Raw genomic sequence first — 23,252 nt, forward strand, 5'->3', positions numbered from 1 at the left:
ATTCTTATTTTTCTATCTATGGTTATGCCCAAATATTGGTGTAAATATGACTTTCTTCTCTCTGTGAAATTACTTGAAAGGAACTGGTTTACAAATTAAAAAAAAAAAAAAAAGGCCCAGCACTTATTATTTTGCCAACAAATCTTTGCAAGCATTACACTTGCTTCAGCAAAAATATTGCAACAAATCTTCACCTTACAACACTTTATGTAATCATCTGTCAGGAAATCTGCAGTAAGCATCACTTCATGTATATTTTTTTTCTTAATCTGAGGTTATAAAATTTCAGTTTTCATCATGATGTGAACTCATTTAATTAGACAGAAATTGGAAAGATGTGCAGAACGCACATAGGGCTGTTCAGCTAATACATTAATGGTAAGGCTTTAAACATCTGACTTACAGTGCTCGGCTGCCTCAGTCCTGATGAGCTGCAAAACCAAATCTTTCCCTGTCAGAGCTTCAAGACATTTGCCACTGCTGGCAGGAAAAAGGATGGCTGTAACTCATGCAGTGGCAAGGAACGAGCTCCTTGGCCCCATGGTCTCTCTTCCATCACACAACCCCTGACCCATAAGTGTGAAACCCACTGTCCTCAGTCTTTATAGAGCTCCCAACTCAACAAGAAATTACAGAGTTGATGGCTTCTTTTTTCTACAGTGACATCAAACATTTATAGTGACATCAAACATTTATAGTGACACATATAAGAATATATATTTATATAAATATATAAAATATTTATATAAAATATATAAATAAATACATATACAAAATATGGCATTACTTTCCAGAGATGTTACATTTCACAGTCTACCTTTCATTATCCAGATTTCATCATCATACAAAATTTTCCACAAAGTTCAGTAAACAATCAGCCTCAGAAAAATAATGTTGCCAAAGCCTTCCTTATGTGAAAGCATCACATACCACAACAAAACCAAATAATTTCTCTTCCAATTAAAAAGACATATAACACTATGGAAGACAGCTGGTTTAAATATTTAAACTCAATGGTGCTTAGATGCAGGCAAATGATTTCTACCATAGTCAAATCAAGCAACAACTGTGTGTAGCATAAACGAAGTGTCTCAACACTCAGGACCCACAATCCCCCCATCTTGTCAGCATTGTTTTGAACAGGAGTTCCTTGTACAGAGTATGTGCTTTGGTAGAACGTACCAAGATAACACCTTTTCAAAATAAATAAGCAAATAAAAAGGCTGATACTGTGATGGCAATTTTTTTGTCCATGAATATTCTGTATTAGTGTGAGCAGGAAATGAAGGAAATGTAAGCCCTATTGCACAAACTGAAGCAAAGAACAGAAGAAAGCTTTACCAAGAGCTTCAGTGCAACAGTTATCCTTTTCCAGTGGCATAATTCAGTGATGGTCACATCAGAAAATAACAATTAGAAATAACAATAAAATAATTTTTAAAAATTATTTTAGTATTTGTAGTTATATCAAATACGCAAAATCTCAAACTCTTCTGGAAACACTTCCTTTGTTCCACAAATTAATTTCTATTATCTGGAACAGGTCAGTGTGTATGTATATGGATTTAAACATATTTGTAAGTCATTCCATACCCTTGCTTTCTCTTTGCATACAGAAGTATACACTAGAATTACTATGTAATATTTGGTATTCACACGTTACATTTAAATAAAGTTTATTAAAAAACAATTATATTAAATACAGACTAACAGAATATTCATAATATATTTTACAGAAAAAAATAGCCATGTCTTTATTCTAGAAATACATTTCTTTAAAAAGTTCTTTGAGATTTTTATAAAACTTTTTACCCGTGAAGACAAGTTTCCCATCAGACCTGTAAAAAACGCCTTATCTTTAAATCCTTGTAAGTTTTTGTTCGCTTGTTTGTTTTGTGGGTCTTTTTTCTTTGATACTTCTACAAGCTTAAAATCTATAAATTCTTTAAAATAAAGTAAAAAAACCAACAGTATCTTTTAGGATCAAATTGGTCACAGGCCATTCTTTAAAAAGTAAGTGGAGACTCCCTGAATCCATTCTGAAGTGCCTTTTGTTTTTCTCTCTCTGGGTATCAATAGTGCACGTTTACATGGGATTTCAGAGCTTCTATACATCCTATAGGAAGCTCAACGCATGTTGGTGGCAGGGTGCAGCTGCAGCAGCATCTGCAGAGGCTGCAACTCTCCATCTGCTGCAGAAGCAGAGCTTGGTACTCCACACGCAATGCAGTCCACAGTGTTTGCCCAGCCCCCCCAAGGCCTCTGTGAGGTCCAGTGGCCACACCCAGATGCCAAAAGAGTTGGCACCCAGCCCTCATTTGCTTTCCAAGTTATAGCAGTGGACATCTCCTTTTCCCTTCCCATCATACCCGGGAAGTGGCTGTCCGTATTTATCCACGCACCAGCAATAACCTCTTTTTCGGCCTTTGGACGGGCGACACTGAAACAGAATAAAAGACTTGGTTTGTATGATTTAGGTTATCTCTGCTCTTCGTGTTATACAACAGGGATTCCTGCTCATTTGATATGCACTACCATATCCTGACCGTATCTGACAGAATCAGAGTATTTGTTACCAGTACAAAGTATTTGAATAAAATCAATACCTCTGGGTCCATAATAAAACTGCACTGAGGACTACCAAAAAAAAAAGCCTTATGAAGTAATCCCTGTTATATTTGGCACAGCTGCCCCCTTTGAATACCAGGGCTACTTACTACAGTACAGGCTAATGACTGGGACCCATCTTTGGAAAAGAAAGTTAACAGATATGTTCTACACTAAAGCACAGGTCTGGAAAAGACAACCATCGCAGCAATAAACACCCTTGGCTTGCATCTGTTTGCTTGAGGAAATTCAAAACGGTAGCTGATGTTTATTGACAGATATACAGTCCTTCTGTAATGGAATTATCACTCCAACAACTGCTAGGTGTACTAGAACTTTACATGTATATTTTCCTATAAATAAGGTTGCGTATCTACTAGTGTATAATCTATGACAGCTTTAAGTTAACTGGTGGTATTACAACAATGCTGACTAACCTGAAACTACCACAGGCAATGACACTGAACCTCTTCAGAAGCAGCAGAAACACATTATAAAGTCTACTACGTACTAAGTAAGTAATGTCCCCCCAAGAAACTAAGAATGGCAAAAACTAGACTAAAGGAGATAACATGCTACAGGCTGCATTCAGTATGCAACTCTGGATATAGTTACATACTGTGAACCTCTAGGACCTCATAGGGCTTTTACCCGCTTATAAGATATGTCTCTAGAATCTCACTAGGTTTGCAGTGGTCAGCCTCACTGTCAAGACACAGCCCCCAATGTCAGCTCATGTTTTGAGATTTGGTGGTACAGGATTTGCTTCAAATGCAAACAAAAGTGGCTCTTTACTCAGGACATACTGACAAAGGATGCAGTGACACAAGCATACCTAGTTTCCTGAGGTTTTGTCTGTTGCATTGCCAATATGAAGGAAGATTGGCTAGACTGAAGCTACTTACATCCCTCAACACTGTCAAGTCTATCGCACAAGCAGAGCAAGTGTTGCCTCTAAGATCACATTCATAGCAATTCAGGTTTTTAGAGGTTCAGGCTGGTAAAAGTCAGATAAACTTGGTCACTACCACCCAACTGCTTGTTCTCCAGGGTCTCCAGGAGGGTATGGCAGTGGCTCACAACTCTAAGTGCCTTTTCCATGTTCAGGTACACAAGAAAACATCAAGCAAGAGTTGGGCTTCATATGCTGCTCAAAGTGCCTGATCCTTTCCATGTCTAGTTTAGTATCTCAGATGATAGGGTGTATTTTGGACAGAACTGTGAATATAGATCACGCCAGGGACAGCATGCACCAACACACTGGCCCATGAGCACAGAGTAGTGCAGACAGTCTTCACTAGGAACTTGTAAAAGAAGCAGATCACACATTAGCTACAATTTTTTCAGCAAGTTGTTTATTTTATTTTAGAGTAAATGAAGCAATGTTAATCACCATAACTGCAAATTAATCCACCCTTATGATATATTATTGAGTAACAAGCCCAATGCAGAAATAATACGATGCCCTCCCTTCTGTGAATTTGCAGTCCTTCTACATTAGTCCTATGAAAATGGACAGCAGCAGGATAACAAGATCCAGCTTAAAGTATATGTTAGCTTAGTTTTAGGAGAGGGTGAAGAGGTTCAAACCTACAGAAAGAACAGCTACATTAATAATTTGCTAAACTAAATTGTTACCTGCATTTCAGTTCTAGTTACCTTTAAGTCTTTAAACATAAGTCTTACTACTTATGTTTATTGTCTCAAAAGCCTGACTAGAGCTTACACATACTCTCCAGGATTTCTATGAATGGCTGCTCCAAGTCCACTGATGTCAAGGGAAATTTTCTTTCTATTTTGATGGCAAGTGGACTGGACTCTGGTTTAAGCAGTATTAACATTTAACGACTTAAATTCTTCATGCTCAAAACAAAGGAATTAATAAAAAACAGTCTTTGTACAATTTAAATTTTACAGAAAAGGAAACTGAGGCAGCACTACTTGAGTTGTTTTTCCCAACAAAGCAGGCACAGATGGAGCCCAAAGAGCATAGGGCTTCTGGCTGCCAGCCTGGTGCTCCGGCACTTCTGCTAATACTAATACACTTCTGCTAATAATAGTAACATAGCCTCCCCTTTTAGAATTACTATATGAAGTATGTTACACAACTCTTGCTGATTCATAGGCTTGCATCACTCTCAAAAGAAATGATCAATTAAAGTTAACTCATGTTGTTGGAGGTTTTGATTGTTTTTTATGGTTGCACAATCAATTTTCAGAATTAGCTGCAAGATGAAGTTAATCTGCAGAAACACCTTCCCTACTTCGAGTTTGGGGTTTTTTACTTCTTCTAGACAACCCATTCGAAAAGCAAACCCCTTGGATCATTTTACAGCTGAAATAACACTATGAAGAACCAATTTATCTTTTCCAATCTGTGATTTTGCACTACCCACTTCATCATGTTGTCAATAGTAAAGCACTTTTAATTCAAAAGTGATGCTTTTATCCTAAAACAGCTAGCAGGTATTCCCCACAGAAGTAGTAGACAGATCATCTGGAAAAAAAAGTATATCTGCTCTTGTGAATTTTGTACTCCACATACATTTCAAGGCTCTGCCCAGCTCTTCTGTATGACTTCATAAGTTCAAAAAGTTGGAAAACTACCCAAGTGGTGGAGACAGTAATTACTTCTGATAGAAACACCAGCTGCCAGCTTCCATGCCACCTGCCCCTCTCCTTTTCATAAAGAAGTGCCGCAGAGGCATTTGCAGGGCACAGCAAAGCATACAGTATCCCATTAAATTCCTGGTCAACCCAGTGGTCTCCATGAAGCTGCAACTGTGGTCTTCAGGAACAGATTGCAGACAGCATTAACATATACCTCAGGCCATTTTGGCTCCTGCCAAGCCCAGCTCTGTTTTCAGTGGGACACTGCCAGCTCACATTTAGGTGAGTATCTGGCTGCAGTACACAAACATGGGGCAATTCTAGTAATTGCCCCATATAATAATTCTAATTTCATCAAATCCTTTTTTGCCACGCTTGAGGCAGGAACATGCCTGTATCAACCTATTCCACATAAATATACCTATATACCACAGTTGAATAGTACAACCTCACATGCATGATTTAATAAGACAAAGAATTCTAAATTTTAATAGGTCTGATCTTAAGGAAGTTTATATATAAACACAAGGTGTGAAATATTTTTCATGTTATACCCTGACAGATAAATTTATGTTCCTAAAATTGTTTCACACATGCAAATGTGTTGTTCTTGAAAAGTCAATTTCTAGATATCCACAAATGTCATGAAAAATAACCACTTTCAACTTGACTGGAAAGAGCAGGTGACCAGGAAGGCAGAATATGTGAAGTGCATCCTGAATGAGTTTAATGGTGTCCAGTACAATCATAATTTAGCAGGTTCCTACCATCCCACACCTACCACATTCTCATCCTAGACAGCAGTGCTGACAGTTGTTTCCAGAATTCAAAATGTCTACCTTGCACTCATTTTTCATTGGATTTACCATCTATTTCCTAACCTATTATTCTGCATTTTCTTGTGACAATATAATGTAATTCAACTACAGATTGAATGCTGATAATAATGGCAATGAAGTGAATGAATAAAATAACCTAGCATTCTGTTAATGAGATTAGATACCTGCTCACTGTGTTTAAAATATCAGACCTACATGCTGCTTCAAAAGGAAACCAAACAAACACAATTGCCACAAGTCCTTGCAGACAGTTAATTAGGTCTGGACAGGACTCACTTCTCAAACTGATGATTTTTCCTAGGACTTAATGCTATGAGGGTAACTACTATTTGTGGTTTGTATTTTGTTGGTGAGAGAAGCAGGCTGCCTCTGTAAGCCTTATCCGTGAAGACCTGTTCCCAGCGCTGATCGAGGTTCATTTATGGGATCAACACACCAACTGAATTTCATGTAGAATATTTACTCACATGGACTCCATTTGTGGGCATGTCCTACAAGATCCCAAGTCATCTCAAACTACCATTGAAACTACTGGACCTGGGTAAATTGGCACAGTGCTTGACAAGGCTGGCCAAGTATGAAAGTGTCCCTTCATCATCTATGTTTGCTGACCAGACAAGCTGTTGCACATAGTGGAGGAACCTTTCCTAAAGCAGTTTTGAAAGTCTCTAGGCAGGACAGACACTACACAGAGGGCAGAAGTATGTATTTTCTCTGTACCGTTATCTTATTCTCAGCTTCCAGGAACAAAGGCTAGGTAAAATTATTATCTGACTTTCCTATTTTTTAACTTTTTATTTCCTTTTTTTCTGCCTTGGTGGAAGAACTATGACTGCACTTCAAAGTACAGTCATCCTCTAAAGTAAGTCACTTTAATATGTGCTTACTGTGGATCTGATTGTACTACATACACATGCCAGAGACTGCCTGCAAATCACTACACTTTTGCTGACAAACCAAAAACCTCAGAGTCTGAAGAGAGATGAAAGGAAGATCTACCGAACAAACTAAATCTGTGGTCTTCTGTAATACCTGGAGAAGGAAAAGGGCTACAGCACACCTGTATGCCTTGAATGCAATTAAATGATTCTTAGCTACTCTAGAGCAGCTAAGGAAATGCTTTTATGGCTCTGCATAGCACTTTAAAGCATTTTCTGAAAAAACTCTGATCAAGATGTTGAGTGTTGCTCTCTGTTAGTTTACATGCAGCACGACAAGATTGACACAGGCTTCTCAAAGCTCCAGGCAACAAGAAGAAACTTTCCCTGCTTGGGAGTTGCCATCACCTGCTTGGGAAAAGCTGGGAAGCACAGAAAGCTCAGCAGCATGCACCAAAGGTCAAACAGTGTTGTCAGTGCTTGGACTGATGGCAGAAAGGAAAGGCTGGAAATCTCACCCCTGTTGCAAATGCTCCACCTGACACTGCCAGCTTAATGCAGAGCTCCAGGGAATACCAGAAAGGGAAAGACTGTTTCTAAGAAAGTTGGAAGCCAAAAAATGGAGAGATACCATTCCTAAAATAAGGTTGCCTGGTCGGAGGTTGGCCTCTCATTTCCAACCAATGAACTGCATTAGCTAGCAACAGAGAGTCAACCCCTCCTTTGGTTACCAGAGATAGAGAGGCTGATTTGTGTAAACCCAAATGGGAGAGACAAGATTGTCCACAAACAAAACTTGTCCTTGAGAAAAGTCTTAAAAGAAACCTTTGAATTCAGGAAATTTTGGAATTATACCAAGAAACATATTTGGAGGCAGGCCACTAACTAAACACTGGAATTAGATGCAATATGCACTTTCCCAAGTTCCTGAATGAGCTTCAAGGACAGCACTGAATGGAGAATGCTGCTGTAGCTCAGTCTGACACAACTGAAGCATAAAATACCCACAGTTTCAGTCTGCATTTCACAAGAAAGGTCACAACCCCAGAACGAGAAAAGGGCTGAGAAGCCATCCTTGCTGCAGAGTAACTACTAGAAGTATCACTTTCACGATAACATGACTTGGATTTTGGAAGCGATCTGTGTAGCACATAAAGGACAGATATATACCCTTCTCAAGTTGCTTTTTGTAATATGATCCAGTGTAGTTCTTCTAGGAACTCTCAAGCAGCTATTTACAATTCAAAGCATTGATCTATTGCAGTCATATGGTGACTGCAACATTAGCTCTGTGGGTTATTGCAGAGGCACTGCTTTTTTTAAACCAAAGGCCATTAGTATCTAGGACACCAGTCAACCCATGTGTGATTAGGTACAAAGTTTCTCAAATGAACCTGTTGTCATGACCAACAGAAAATAAAAATACTATCCCCACTTGACAAGGTACAGCACTATCGAGTCAGGTCCTAAAACTGGAAATGAACTAGTTCCTCTATAAAATGATATATAATGCACCTTGATGGCAAGATCCTTCAACAAACATGTAGAAAAGGTGAAATGCATTCATTGAAATAATCAGAACTCTGTACTTACTTGCTTTTTCTTGTAGAACCCCTTCTTGTCACAATTTGGAATATGAAAGCCCCTTGGACTCAAGACATTCAGGATCTTTAGGTGGTTTAAAGTGTCTTCCATTTCTCTACGACATGGACCCTGTTAAGAAGCATATTTGTGAAAACACAGGTGAAACTTAATTCCCAAATTCTATCTTTCAGATAAGAGTTAATATACCTTTAAAGGGTACAAAGCACAAACTCAAGCAAATCCACTAAAACAAAGGGATGGCTGCATATGTAAAAGGCCAGACCATTCACAGAAAAAAATCTGACTCTCTGCTCTATTCAAGATAAAGCGATTTCTAAACACTGAAAGCCCTATGCTATGCTGAGGCACCTACTGGCATTTCCAGTTGAAATCACAGTCACATATATCCACAGGAAGGCTTAATCAGTATGTCAATCATTAACATATAACTTAAATTTGGAAAAGCTGGCCTTGCACCAAGTGGGAAAAGAAGAAAGTAGGTCACTGGAAATATACTACTAGGTAGGCCTTCCCTAACGACATTTGATTTTTGTGATTCTGCTGGATTTGAAAGCTTAAATGCAATAGATTGAATTGAAAACAAGTAGTTTGGCATAATGTATATGTATATATAAAATTCCTCAACTTTGGACAATGATTCCCAACTTCAACGGAACCAAATGGCTGCAGAAATGCAAAGGACCAGTTGCACACAGTCTCATTAGATAAGTATGTCATTTTTCCTTACTTTCTTTATCTCCAAAAGGCTGACAACAATGTAGTGAAGATTAGCTCTTGGACAATGAGCCAAAAAGAGCTTCCAGAAGCACTTTTAAGAGCATATCTCAAACACCAACTAATTATTTCTCACTGCAGCCCTTTGGAGTAGGGAGTAAAGCATTATGAGCCCCACTTAGCAGTCAGAAAACCAAGAGTAGAGGAGTTCACATTTTGCCAGAGGCCAAGAAGGCAGTCAGTCTCAGCAGTGGGATTCAAGAATCACAGCCCACAAACTCTGTGCTTAGCTGCACTCTGTCTGGGTATATTACTGACTTGGTCCACAAGCCCACTCCCTCAGTAGAAACCCAAAAAAATTTCTTTGCATGGTTTAAAAATGTTTAAGTTGCTGTACTGACACAAAGACTCATTTGGTGCAGTTTTTAATTAGTGAAGTAATGTCATTTATACTTTCAAGTGGTAATATTAATAGTTTGCTCATATAAAGTGCCTTTTATGTGAGTCTCTGAAAGCATACAGACTCCACAGTTCTACTGGAGATCAAAATGGAGTTTTTTGCTTAGCAAAGACCTTCTTTGTTGCTTTCACATGTTTTCCTTCTGTACTGATCTCACAGGCTCTAAACACACGCTTTAAATTGCTGCTCTTACTGCTCAAACACACTAACTGCAAACCACATGCACTCAGATTTGGTCCTGAATTGGGATTACAAAAAGATCAACAGCTTTTTTTAAATTATTATTTTCAAGTAAGCTTCCAAAGTCAAACAGACCAGTATCAGAAGCTAACATGCAGACACAGCTAGAAGACCACTTGCTGACAAAGGCATCCTGCCCCTGACAGATTTATTTCACGTTCTTACAGACACCAGCAGCATTGGTAAGCTGGTGTACCTTTGCTCATGGGACCCAACCATCAAATACAAAAATACTTACATACTCAGTCTCTTGTTTCGATTCAGAAGACAAATTCAGTGTATCTGTACTCTGCGAATCATATTCCACTTTATAGCGTTGAGTATCTTTGGCTTGCACTTTCCTGATGATATCTATTTTGATGTGTGGTGGATGCAACTTGGAATCTGACACCCTGTGAGAGTTTGGAATGCCCTGATTTTCTGTGCTGCTGGTACTCTGGTCTTCTTCTGAATCACTGGAATTTCCTTCAAAAAGAACAAATGTAGAAGAAACAATGTTAATCAACTGCCAGCTGCATCTGCAAGAGCAGATGAATCATAGGACATCCTGAGCTGGAAGAGACCAACAAAGATCATCAAGTCCAGCTCCTGGCCCCATACACCACAGCGCCAAGAATCACACCTTGTACGTGAGAGCACTGTCTGAATGCTTCTTGAACTCTGGCAGGCTTGGTGCTGTGACCACTTCCCTGGGGAGCCCAACCACCCTCTGGGTTACGAACCTTTTCCTGATATCCAACTCAAACCTCCCTGGACAGTTTCATGCCATTCCCTCAGTTCCTATCACTGGTCAGGGCAAGAAGAACTTGGTGCCTACCTCTCCCCTTCCCCTTGGGAGGAAGCTGTATACCGGGATGAGGTTTCCCTGCAATTAACGAGCCATTAGATTAGTCTAAATGCTTAATTTTCCTTTTTACAAAATAGCAATATATCAAAAGATGAACAATGTAGCATTCATAGAATAAGCCAGGTTGGAAAGGACCTCTGAGATCATCAAGTCCAACCCTTGATCCACTACTGCCATGGTTACTAGATCATGGCACTAAGTGCCACATCCAGTCTCTTTTTAAAAACCTCCAGGGACGGAGAATCCACCACTTCCCTGGGCAGCCCATTCCAATGCCTGATTACCCTCTCTGTAAAGAATTTCTTTCTAATATCTAACCTAAAGCTCCCCTGGCACAGCTTAAGACCATGCCCTCTTGTCTTACCGATAGCATGCATCAGCATCTTTGTTACAGAAGTGATGACTTTTGTAACTGAAGCATCCTGATGCTCAGAGCGGCCTCATAAGGTGACTCACTCCACCACACGTGCAGCCTGAACCCAACACCTGGAAAGCAGCCAGCGCCACCGCCCCTCGGCCCTCGCTGCATTCCCGCCCGCCGGCGGCAGGGGGCAGGCCCGCGCCGCCGCCGGAGCTCAGACCGCCTCAGCCCCACCGGCGCCAGGGCGCGGATCCCTCCCCTCCGCCGCTGCTGACTTCAACAATCCCAGCTCAACGCGGCCGGCTCCGGACACTTATGGGCTGCGGTATGGCTCTGCCTTCCCCAGGGTGGTAATTTTTATTTTTTTATTTTTTAAGAGACGTTAATTCAATCAACTCTACCGCGCTGAGTTTCCTGGTTCTAATTAGCCACCTGTAACACTTCCCCCCCACCTTAACTTTATTCAACACATAGATCAGGAAAGAAAGAGAACAGCACGCTTTCATTCTTCTTTTATAAAAATCAAAAACATTTCTAGGTGTACAAAACACTTTAAAGATAATGGAAAAAAATGCCATTCATTCTGTAATGGTGTCAAAGGCCAAACACTGCTTTCACCTCGAGCTTCAAAAATATTTTCTCTTTACCATTGAGAACACATCAGGAGAAACACATTTTTCTAACATACTCCATAAGTCCAGTGTTCCTGTCCCTTCTGAGATATTTGTCTATGCTGCATTTTTAAGAAAATCCAATTGGGAACGCACAATAACTGATGTGTTAACATCATGATAGCACTCAATATTAAAATTATATTTGATGATTCACTGAAAAGACACAAAAGCTGAGAAATTCAGTGCTAAACCTGAAAGTCCGCATTCACATAGTTCATTTGACACTAAATATTTCAACACAGGCAGTACAGTGGCACTGCCAATACACAGGAATGGGGGAAGGAACATGAGAGGAAGCGGGATCTGAATTAACATTTTGGTACCAGTGGTTTTAGTGTAGCCACGGCTGGCAATTGACATAATTGACCAGGAAAATCCAAACTGCAGTGCCAATGGATTAAGGAAGTTTAAGTCTTAAGTCTCAATTTCCTCGCTTTTGTGGGTTTAACTCAGACTCTCAGTGGTATTTGAACATATTTTTGGCAGTTTAATGTCCTGTTTTGAAACAGTGGTATTTTTTCCCCCCACATTCTCAATGAAATTTGCAAGAAATGAGTCAATAAAATGCTATAAACATGAACCTAGGTCTTCTGCAATCAGTTCAGTTTACTAGTTTTCCTCTTCTACCAAAAAATACATAGAAAATATTCTTAATGTGCATTGAATATCCATGACCATGGCTGGTCATTTCAGTTTACACAGGCCATCATATTTCAACAGCACTTCTTACACTTCAATTTCAAATGGTCATATTGCCACATTTTAAACTGTAAAGCATATTTGATTAACTCAGTTTCACAAAACTTAGTGCCATGCTAGCTTTACACCCTCATATGCCATGTTAGCTTTACACCCTCATAAGAGAAACAAAACTGCTATGATAGTTACCGACTCTTTTTCTAAAACAGATTAGAAGGGTTGCACATGCACACTACTACTTAACACTTTTGTGCCCAAAAAAACCAACTGGAAAGTCAGTGGCCCACTACAGTGCTACTGTAATATACTCCACCCTATACCAATTTCCAGCAATTTCATGAACTAGTAATGACCAACAGTATAGCATATGATGCAGGACCTAGCTGTGTGTAAAGGAGATGATGTGATCCTGCTCGGAGAGGGTGTGTACCATGGAGTGTTGTATTCAGAGCTGGGAGTGGAGCAGTACCCACAAGGAGGTGGGCACTACATATCACATAGGTTTGCAATACTTCTTCCTTCTTGCACACTACGTTTGCAACCTTCACTCCTTGAATGTGAACTGTACGGTCCTACTTTGCACTTTTTAAGTAATCAAAGCTCCTGCTGATTTCAAAATCAGAGCTCTCCCTCAGCCAAGAATGCATATTCAGAAATTCAGCTGAAAATGGAAAGATTTTCAGCAAAGTACAGGTGTATTCCCCTTTCTCCTTCTCTAATAGTCACTGTTAAAAGCACTACATTAAACAGCATCAACTCTCAAGTATCAAGAAGATGCCTCCTTGTTTCCAGTGTCACTCCAAGGATAAGTAGGAAGAGCCAAGCTCATGTAATGAAGGAAGCTGCTCCGTGTTCCAAGATTTAAAAATTCAGTAAATACCTCTAAACTCTCATTTAAATTGTCACAGCTTGGGAGCAGCACATAAATAATTATAATAAGGCTTTGACTATTCTTCCAGAAGCCAGTTAACTGGAGCACTGGTGCTACTTCCTCAGCTAAGGAGAGGATAATGAAAGAGGCCCTGCAACCTAGCAGAAAATCTCCTGGCTTTTTAAAAATGCAAATAGGGAAAAGCCTTTTGACATACTTTTCTATTAAATAAATGTTCACATACTTGTTGTTGGCTAGCAAACAGTTTAATTAAATGTTTGCATAGAGGGACGGTGCTTTCTTGATCTGAATCCCAAGTTTCCCTGTCTTAAGTTTCCAAATGTGCATTCTAACAGAGCTTTTTCCAACCGTCCCTTCCCCTTCAAACAAAACAAAACCCGCTCAGTGAACGTCTCATTTACAAGACACGGAAGAGGTACGGGAAAGCTTCTTTTGACCAAAGATTTATTTGCAGTGCAGGCAAAAAACAAACGTCCTCTTAAGCACTGCTGTGCAAATGCTTTGTTCTGAATAACCAACTTTCCAGGCCAAAGGGATATTTAACTCTTGGGGTTTTTTTTCTTCTCCTTTTTTTCCTCTTTGTGCTTATACTTCCCTGACTTACCCGCGCAGAAATTAGAGCCCACTCTCTAGAGTTTTTGCACAGCCTCTTTCCAGGAACATCGGGGACAAACTGCGAGGATTTCATCCTCTCTCTCTCTCTCCATTCAAGCTCTGTAGCCTGGGAGTCCCACGCACCCGCAGAAGCAACATGCAATCCCTCCCCCACTCCCCCCCCCTTTTTTTTTCTTAGAATAAAAAAAGGCAACTCTGCCTCTTTTGCGAGGAGCTACCTCTCAGCATCGGTGTTAAAGAAAAGCTATATATACAAAAATAAGGTGGAAGAAGTAAATTGTCCTTTCCTTCGGTCAAAGCACACCTCCTTCAAAACGATCCCAGACTCGGCTACGTGGCTGCCGGCAGAGCCCCCGGCCCGCGGACCGACAGACTAGGGCCCTTTCCGGAGACAGAGCTCCGCAGCGAGCTTGCCGGGGCCTCCCCGCTGCGGGCAGCTCTCTTTGTAACTTACAACAAAAGAAATCGGAAAAAAAAAAGCCAAGAAAGAAAGTAGCGAAGAGGAGGGAGAACGGCGCGCAGGCAAGCCACCCCTTCGCCTCTTACCTGCAGCGTGCGGTCCCGGCAGCAGGAAGGCCCGCAGCCTGCCGCCCGCCGTCGCGTTGGTGCAGAGCCCTCGGCCCTCCAGCAGCGCCTGCAGCGGCCGCGCCTCCTCCGGCCGCGGCTGGCAGCTGAGCCCTGCGCCGCAGCGCTCCGTGTAGATGCCGCAAGGCTGCCCGGGGCGCAGGGCGCAGGTGAGGCAGCAGCCGCAGCCCGGCTCCCGTACCCGCTCAGCGCAGTCGGGCTGCAGGGGCTTGCACTGTTGCAGCGCCCGCGCGTCGCAGGGCTCGCAGCGGACCACCGGCCCCGCCAGCGCCGCCGCCGCCCGCCGGACCAGCAGCGCCAGCGCCGCCGCCGCCACTGCCCACAGCACGCCGGGCCGCGGCACCATGGCAACCGGCGGAGGGAGCCGCCCGGAGCCGCCCCCGCACACCGCGGTCGGGAGCGGGACGGGCAGAGCTCTGTGTGGGTGCTGAGGGAGCGAAGCTGAGCAGCGCAGCCGGCGCCGCCTCCGAGGGGACTGCGGAGCTGGCAGCCGCTCGCAGCCCTGCCGGAGCGAGGAGGCGGGGAGCCGCTGCCGGCTCTCGCACGCCGGCCTTCCCTGCAGTCGTTTGCCCTCAGTCACATAAAGGCAAGGGCTCGCTAGCAACAAAGGCAGCTTTTTCCTTCTCTTCTCCCCCCGCTCCTGCCTGCAGAGAGCCTGAATTACTTGGCTCGACAGTAACTTTTCTTTTTTGCCACACTCACAACACTCAGGGAAAAAAAAAAAAAACTTTGAAAAAGTTAAAAGACAAAAAAAAAAATAAATCAAAAGCCAAGCCCAGACGGTTTAAAGAAAACTTGGTCCAAAAGCGTTTCAGAAAAAAAGGAGAAAGCACGGAGGGGAGTAAAAATAGTGGGGAGGGGGAAGAAAAATCGAGATTCCCTTGGTTTTTTTCCCCGTGCCGCCTGCCTGTGTGCCAGCCGCTCCGCCCCCCACCGCTCCGCGCTTGGCTGTGTCCCCCGCCACTCGCCTGCCTGTCCCTATATATCGCCGACCGCCGGCCCGCCCCGCGCCCTGAATAACGCGTAGGAACGCCGGCCCTCGCCGGATACAGGGCTCGGTCACGCAAGGGTGGGAGGGCGGGGCGGGGGCAGTAGGGGGGGGACGCGGCGCTGACGGCGGTTTATGGGCGCTTCTTAGAAATCAGCCGTGCGGAGTACGGCTCTGGCGAGAGGAACACGCCTTTTGTTTCAAGAAAAAGTGCTGTATGCGTGTGCGCGTCCCCGTGTCCGTGTGCGTTTCCTTGGCACCGGGAAAGGAGAGCAAAGCTCGCGGAGAGTGCCCTTTTTTGGACTCCTGGCTACAGTCCTGTCCGCTCTGGGACTAAGAGCCCCGGCCACGGAGAAGGCGTGCCTTTGCTAACGCTCGCACACGCACACATCCGCACGCACGCAGGTTCGGGGCATAATTTGGGACCGGCTTGCAGCTCACACGACACCTGCGTTTCCTAGGTAGATGGGGGGAAATGTATGTGCACGCGTACACCTACGTTTGCTCTCTGGGCCAGGACTTGGTTCGTTTCATAAGGGATGTACCTCCCTTAACTGTCTTTTTAAAGAGTTTCCTGAACTCTTACAAACTTTTCCTTTAGTCTATAAGAAAACAGTTTCTATTGCAACATCCTCTGAAACCCAGGAAAAAAGCACCAAACAGTCCACCCCCCAAAAAAACCCAACATTGAAACTCCACGTGGATTTTGCACAATGCATGCATTTGCATTCAGGTTTTGGCCACTGCAAATTCCACTCCCATTCTGCTAGGCATATTCTGCTCCCTGTTAACTTGGCTTTACTATGATCAAGAAAATCTGAATTGGCAATGCCAAAATTTGTGACCATCCTTTCTGAAGCTCTCCTGCCATCTCATGAGGAAGGGGGTGGTGAGCTATATGCACAGACATATATAATGGCGTTTCACCCAGAGAAGCCTGCTCCTTGTGAAAAATAAAACCAATAATGCTCACAGATATTGGTTTATACAAATATCTTCTGCTGTGAGAATGAATGTTCTGCTTTCAACTCCTTCATCATTAAAACCGAAAGTCACCTTTCAGTAATTCATCAGCTGTTCACGTGTTAAAATTCAACTGGAAGAGAGAAGTATATATGTTATTGCTCAAGGTACTGGCCATGATGCTGTGAATCTTGAAAACTGCACTTTTTACAAATCATATCTTTTTAGATAATTAGAATCAACTATTCCATTTGTTTTCTCTTTTCTTTATTCAGTGCTTACACCTTTCAAATACCATCTTGAAAGGAGCACTGTATATAGCAGGATAAAAAATATCTGGTTTTATTTATGAATAATATGGTGTAAGAGTAGACACTTTTCTTCGGGAATTAAAGAAGAGAGATCAACCTTGCTTAATGCCCCGATGGGTGCCTGTACCAAGGCTTTTAAGTTTTCTTTTGTCCTCGTGCTCGTTTTATTAATTGACCAAAAGAGGTCGCAGGTTGTCCAGGATTGAATTACAGACTCACTATCTTGGTAGCCGATCTACAAAGGGAGAATTGATCAAGCACAGTATACTGCATCTTTGGTTTCAGGTAGGGGATTTTGTTCATTTTTGTTGGGGTTTTGTTTTGGGTTGGTGTTGTTGGGTTTCCCCAGACTAATGCTGGCAAGCTTGCTGTTACCTTTTTATTTTACTTTGGTTTTAAAAACTGTTTCTAGGTAATGAAGTCCAAATCTTTGGGATTGCCTGGCAGCATGTATCAGGAGAACTCAGATTAGGTCTAGCAGAAAGAAAAGGCCTTCTTCCTTTCACACTGTATACATACAGGTATCTTTTTGGTTGGGTAAGCTTTTATAGCATGATGCTTTGAAAACTGAAACAAAATTACATGGGAAATGCGGAGAGAAGGTTAGTAAAATGGGGCAAAGGGAATTAGGGGACGGAAGGAATGAAAGAGAACATCCTTTTCCTTCACCACGGTTGGACACCTCTCACACACGAATACCAGCGTAACTTATATTTCAGACTGTGGCATGAACATTTTTATCAAGCTGAATTTTGGTTCTTGCCATCAGAAAAACATTTTTTTTCTTTCTTTTCTTTCTGTTATAACATTCCACAAGTTGTGGCACACCATTTTGAAGTCCCGTTAATAGAAGGAGATATTTGCAATGCAGGAATTTTTTTTAAAATACACAATTGGTGAATTTAGTATATATTTTTAAAAAGCATTAAACGAGGTTAATGCAGCATCAGGGCACTTTGAACAAAAAGCACTGCAAATGAAAAATTAACACTGAAAAAGATGTAGCTGAATCACCTTTGCAAGTAGAAAGCCATATGTCATAGATCAAGTCAGTCTGACAGATTTTGCTAAAAAATTAGCTGTCTGCACTGTCTTAAGCAAAGGGTACCGCATTAAAACACAGTTAAACAAATGACAATATTTGGTTCAAAACTGTACTTAGCAATCAGAGGATGAATACCAATGTATCTGGAAAGCCAGATTAGAAATTTATAAAGGAAAAAAATACCCTGAAAACCCCAACACACACCTGTGGCTAACAGCTGAATTACACTTACAGCCCAAACTTTAGTAAAATCAATGGAACTGCTCTATATGGACAAGACCAAGGGCTAAATATGCAAAGTAGCGATGTTTATAAAACTATACCAAATCTGAACTTCCACATTTACATTTACTGTTTATTCTAGAGGCTTTACAATTATTTTCCTGTTTATTCACTGTTACTGGGAGGAGAGAGAGAGACAAAAGTCATGTAGGGTTATACTGAACCTCTGTAGTCAGTTCTAAACAATGGAAACTTGAAGAGAACCAGCTGAGGGGCACTGAGCTTCAGAGAATCCCATGTCCTCCTCCCATCGCTCTAAAGAGTGAAAGTGTCATTTATGGAAGCACGAAAAGAATGTATTTTTTTTCCGCTTCCACTTCATCCTCCCACTTACTTAATATTCAGCTCTCTTCTCTGGTGCCTTAGCTGAACTCATACCTTCTGGTACTTTTTCGTGGAGGCTGTGTTGCTACAGGGTCAAGACACAGAAGCAGAGTTGTGGTTGAAGTAGCTCTACTTTCAGCTGCATGGTCACTTCATGGAGCAATCCTGACTTTTTAGTGTAATACCCTTGTAATGCATATGGTTATACTTCCCAAAATTTGACTGTCAAGAATGTGAGCTTCCCTTATAATGCCATTTTAAAACTTGTGTTATTTTCCAAATCTTTTTCCTTTTCAGACAAAAAAACCCCAAACCCAAAAACCAAAAAACCTTTGCAGAAATTCAGAAATACATGGCTCATCTTGGGTTGAGGGCTAAATCCACATTTGTAAAGCATCCCTTAATTTGTGAATCTCTGCTCTTCTTTTTGCGAACCTTGAAGTTTTATGTACAATGAACTTCTGAAGTCAAGAAAAAGTAGGATTTCCTCAATATGTTCTTGCTTTCAGACGAAGAATGCTCAGATTTACAAAGAAGTCAGTTGATATAATACTTAATTTAAAAGATACTTTCTAGATCACTGGTTTTGCAAAAGCAAGGATTAAGATCTCAGCATTATTGTCAACTGTTTGTAAGAACATAATTTAATGAAAATTTCCTGCAAACCTTCTCCTGCTTTGGGGCTAGACATGAACATCTCAAGTGTTTTCTGGCTCTTAAGACTCTACTAAGCATGGAGGCTTACCAAGTACAAAATTCTGCTGGACTTCTCACAAATGCCACCCTGTGCTGCTTGTCTGAAGATGGCAATCTGAATTCAGTGTGATGGAACAAACTGAATTTGGAAGCAGATAAAATTAGGAAACCAAAGGAGAAATAACAAATGCTTTGTTGGGAAATCAACTGAATTGAGACATTTCTTTGCTATCAGAGGCATACATAAAAAAGGACATGTATTGATGGTATTACAGAAACAGTTACCAAACAATTCCCTTCACTAATGGAGATGTCTTGTTAACCCTAATAGAGGAAGAGCTGATAGGTTTCCTTTTACAAAGCTTTTATCCAGAGATGTGTTCATCTCTTTTATGTACTAGTTAGACATTATATAGTGTGTCTGGCAATAAAAGTCTTACCGAATTTAAAGAGAGCAGGGGGATTAGAGGGAAGAGGAAATGAAGGAAAAACTCTAGCTCACAGGACTTCTTCATAAGAAGAGAAACTATTGCTTCTGGACCAGATGTTCTCCACACCTACACTACAACCAGCAATCTGGGTATTGTGCAAATTCCAAATTGCATGTGTCATAAGAGATAAAAGGAGAAATGCTGCTACTTCAAAGTGTACAGTCTGCTGGAGCTGGATTTACTGACACGCTTGAACTTCTGTCTGCAAGTTAACGAAAAACAAAACAAAAAACCAACTTAATAAAAAAATCATATCCTACCTTAAAACCTCAGCGAGGCGTTGAAGTGGAACGATTATGGATTACTGGAAGCAGGCTACAGCTAAGAAGAGAGTGCATGGAGAACCAGCCTTCTTTATGTGTATTTGATTTTGAATTAATACATTATGTTTTAGGTCATTCTATAAATTAGAAGGTCATGAACATACCTAATGTTAAGGGGGATTTGCATACAATTAGGGTCGGAACACAAAAAGTATAAGCAAATATGTGAGAAATTAATTTAGCACAAACTGATTCTTTTCCCTATTCACCAATCTCACAGCTTCATGATACTATTTTACAGTACAACAATATCTCACTATATATCATCTATATTACATATGTTACAGAAAAAAAGGCAGTAATTTTAATGCCTCCAAATCTAGGTGCTTTGCTACCATGTGGCCTTCAGACAGAAAACACTCTTAAAAACTTTGAAGGATATAAATTGAGCAAGAAAAATACCAAGTTGTAAAATCATCTGTCACAGACTGGTGTTAGAGTTAAAAGCATATGCTGTGAGTTCCATTGAGAAGTTTCCCCCTAGCTAAAACATGAAGTTTTCTGGGGCAATCTCTGAAGGAGCAAGATACAGGATGAGAACAGTTCCAGGCATGGAGGAAGATATACAGCAATTGACAGGACCTTATTATACAGACTTTACAGTTATTATGTATATACACATTGTGTGTTTCCCCAGAATTTGTATCTCCCGGGCATGCTCAGGCTTGCCCACTTCCCTGCTTCCCTCTCTGATTGGCCGGAGAAGTTGCAGAGGAGGCAGCCACCATTCGCCCTTTCCTTCCCCGGCTCCTCCCACGTCCCTCCCCCTTTTGCCTGTGACCCTATCCCGATTTGTTCCCCCATTTGTCTGTCTCATGCTCCACCCCATGTTCTGGCCCTTTCCCCGCCTGAACTGATAAAAAATCTCGTTCACGTCTCAATAGAGGATTCCATCTGCACCCCTACCTTGTCTCCGGACCCATCCGTGCTGTATCACGGCCCCATCCCTCTCGGACCGTGGCAGCAATCTGTGTGTAAAAGAAGATAGATAGTTTTAAAGTCAATTTTTTTAATTACACAATTTAAAATCACAGATCTCAACCATTTCCAGCTGAGAATGGCGTCTCTAACACTCCATATAAATTGCCCTATTAACTGAACTACTCATCTCGAATTGGCAATATTTGTCATACCTCCTCTCTTTGCAACTCTACTTTTTTGTTTTGTTTTATCTTGAATATCAGGCAATGCACCTTAGTCCGACATTGGGCAACATGGGACACCCAAAGCCTTTTCGGTCTCACAGGAGTTAAAGTCCTTTCTTCCGTCGATCACACTGGGCACGTCTCAGGTCTACATGAATGCCTGCTGATATGTATCTTAACCTTCTGGCTGCTAATGCCTAAGAAAGTTATAGGTTATGATTAAATAACCAATTAATATACACATAATTTTTACAAGTAACTCAGATATACAAATAATACAAGGAAATCCACTTGTATTATTTATCATCAGTTCCCACTTTGCTTCAATTTACTCACCTACTGCATTTCTTCATCTAGGATTTTAGTCTGGTGGAAGACGGCATACTTTCCCTTTTATAAGCCATTCATAATTTTGAGTAACTCATCTAGTTAATTAAATAATTTTGATGTCTACCATGGGAATGCTGACAGAGACCAAGTAATAAATAATTTCTGATTAGCAAACCCCTTTTAAAATATCTCAAATATCAATTCTAAATGAACAGTCTTTCTTTTTTTTTTTTTTTTTGTTCCCCTCACAGTGTAGGCCCATTATTTTAAGACTTCAGAATTAATGGACATGCAGGGTACAGGGCATACTTCCAACAAAATATGCCAGTTTACATATTTTGGAGCTTTAAGCACTTCATAGTATGTGTTGCACAGTATATGCCTAAACAGCCTGCTAGGTTTTCAGTCTGCAATCTTGTTTTCTTTACAAGATTAGTGTGGGACCATGCACAGAATTGTAGCAGAGCAAAATCAGAGTACAAAAACTGTAGCTTCCTATGGGAAAATTAAGTTTCCTATACTTATTAAGATTAGTGTAGACTCTTTAAAATGTAAGACAAAATCTTGTGGATAAGAGGTGTCTAATTGCTTGTTTCACAAGCAAGTTTTTTTTGATAGATGTTCTGTTGATTGCAAATATGTCTTCAGTGAACATTTCTGCCTTTTCCTGAAGCAGAGCAGGAATAAAAAATCAAAGCATGGCTGAGTTCAATACTTGCTGGAAAATTCAGATGGTTCCACAAGGATGAGATATCTCTTGATGACAGAAGACTGGCACAATCCAGTAGTACCACTATGGTACAATCTAATCCTAAATCCATCAAATGTGGTGAGAATCTCTGTCCTTTTGGGAGCCATTAGTTAGGGTCTTTAACTGGAGCATAGCTTCGTGCATGAATTTGGCCCCTGGATGTGGAAACAGCAGAGAAGGATCCTCAGATCTGCTATAGACTGAAAGGAAGAATTTCACAGTAAAACAACCAAAAAACCACTTTTTTCAACGAGCCATGCATAGAAAGAGAACGGAAATACATATGATGTATTTGATGACACATGCTCAGTGTCACGTGCTGTCTGATGCTTCATGTTGTTGTTCTGTTTTTCAAAATTCCATCTCCCTGAGGGTTAGTCAGAAAGTTATTGTGATTTTTTAAAAAGGTTGTAAATAGGCTGTTACAAAGTTCAGCACAGTTATAATTGCACAAAGCCTATCTCTGCAATTCACAAGAGTGTTGTAGATCTTGGTTTTGGCTTTGAGCCACAAACTCTGTCAGTTCTTAGGAGAATTTGAAAAGTTAAATCACAGCATATAAACAAACATTCTGCTTCTTCTCTGTACAGTAGTTTCTCAGAAGGATAAATGTCACAAATGATGGCAGAAAGATATGTACATCTCCTTGTTATTTATATTGTCATGGAATATTCTGAGTTGTAAGGACCCACAATATGGGCATGACCAGAAAAAAAGGAGACTAAATCCAATCCCACTCTTGCTGCTGAAGATCGGCAATATTCCCGATGACATGGAAGCATTTAGGTCTGAACTAAAAAATGGACCTTTGATCCATGAGCATAAAGAGACATTAGGTCTAGTCGACTAGCCCAAAATACAGGTTTGAAGTGCATTCAGTGCAGAAATAGGAGCTTCTGTACTCACTACTTCAACTAACTGATCTGATAGCACTACAACAAACTACTCGATCATCTAGATTTTTATAGGCACCTGGA

General features: G+C 41.1%; 1 protein-coding gene across 1 annotated transcript; it reads right to left on the reverse strand.

Annotated features, from left to right (window-relative positions):
• Positions 1–783: 783 nt before the first annotated feature.
• Positions 784–15,593, reverse strand: IGFBP3 (insulin like growth factor binding protein 3). The gene is made up of 4 exons (XM_032707233.1): positions 14,588–15,593; positions 10,192–10,418; positions 8,528–8,647; positions 784–2,440 (listed from the first exon to the last, which is right to left on the reverse strand). Exons 1-4 carry the CDS (start codon positions 14,970–14,972, stop codon positions 2,315–2,317), a joined length of 858 nt encoding a protein of 285 aa, XP_032563124.1. The 5' UTR covers positions 14,973–15,593; the 3' UTR covers positions 784–2,314.
• Between the last annotated feature and the right edge of the window lie 7,659 nt (positions 15,594–23,252).

This window comes from Chiroxiphia lanceolata, chromosome 1, assembly GCF_009829145.1.
Source record: "Chiroxiphia lanceolata isolate bChiLan1 chromosome 1, bChiLan1.pri, whole genome shotgun sequence".
Lineage (NCBI taxonomy): Eukaryota > Metazoa > Chordata > Aves > Passeriformes > Pipridae > Chiroxiphia > Chiroxiphia lanceolata.

Bases quoted from the DNA above. Each gene is read 5' to 3' on its own strand.
- IGFBP3 (XM_032707233.1), bottom strand. From the start codon at position 14,972: ATGGTGCCGCGGCCCGGCGTGCTGTGGGCAGTGGCGGCGGCGGCGCTG. The intron at 8,648-10,191 runs GTAAGTATTTTT...GCTTCTTAACAG, and splicing joins CGAAACAAGAGACTGAGTAT to GGTCCATGTCGTAGAGAAAT. The intron at 2,441-8,527 runs GTAAGTACAGAG...ATTCTGTTTCAG, and splicing joins GGTTCTACAAGAAAAAGCAA to TGTCGCCCGTCCAAAGGCCG.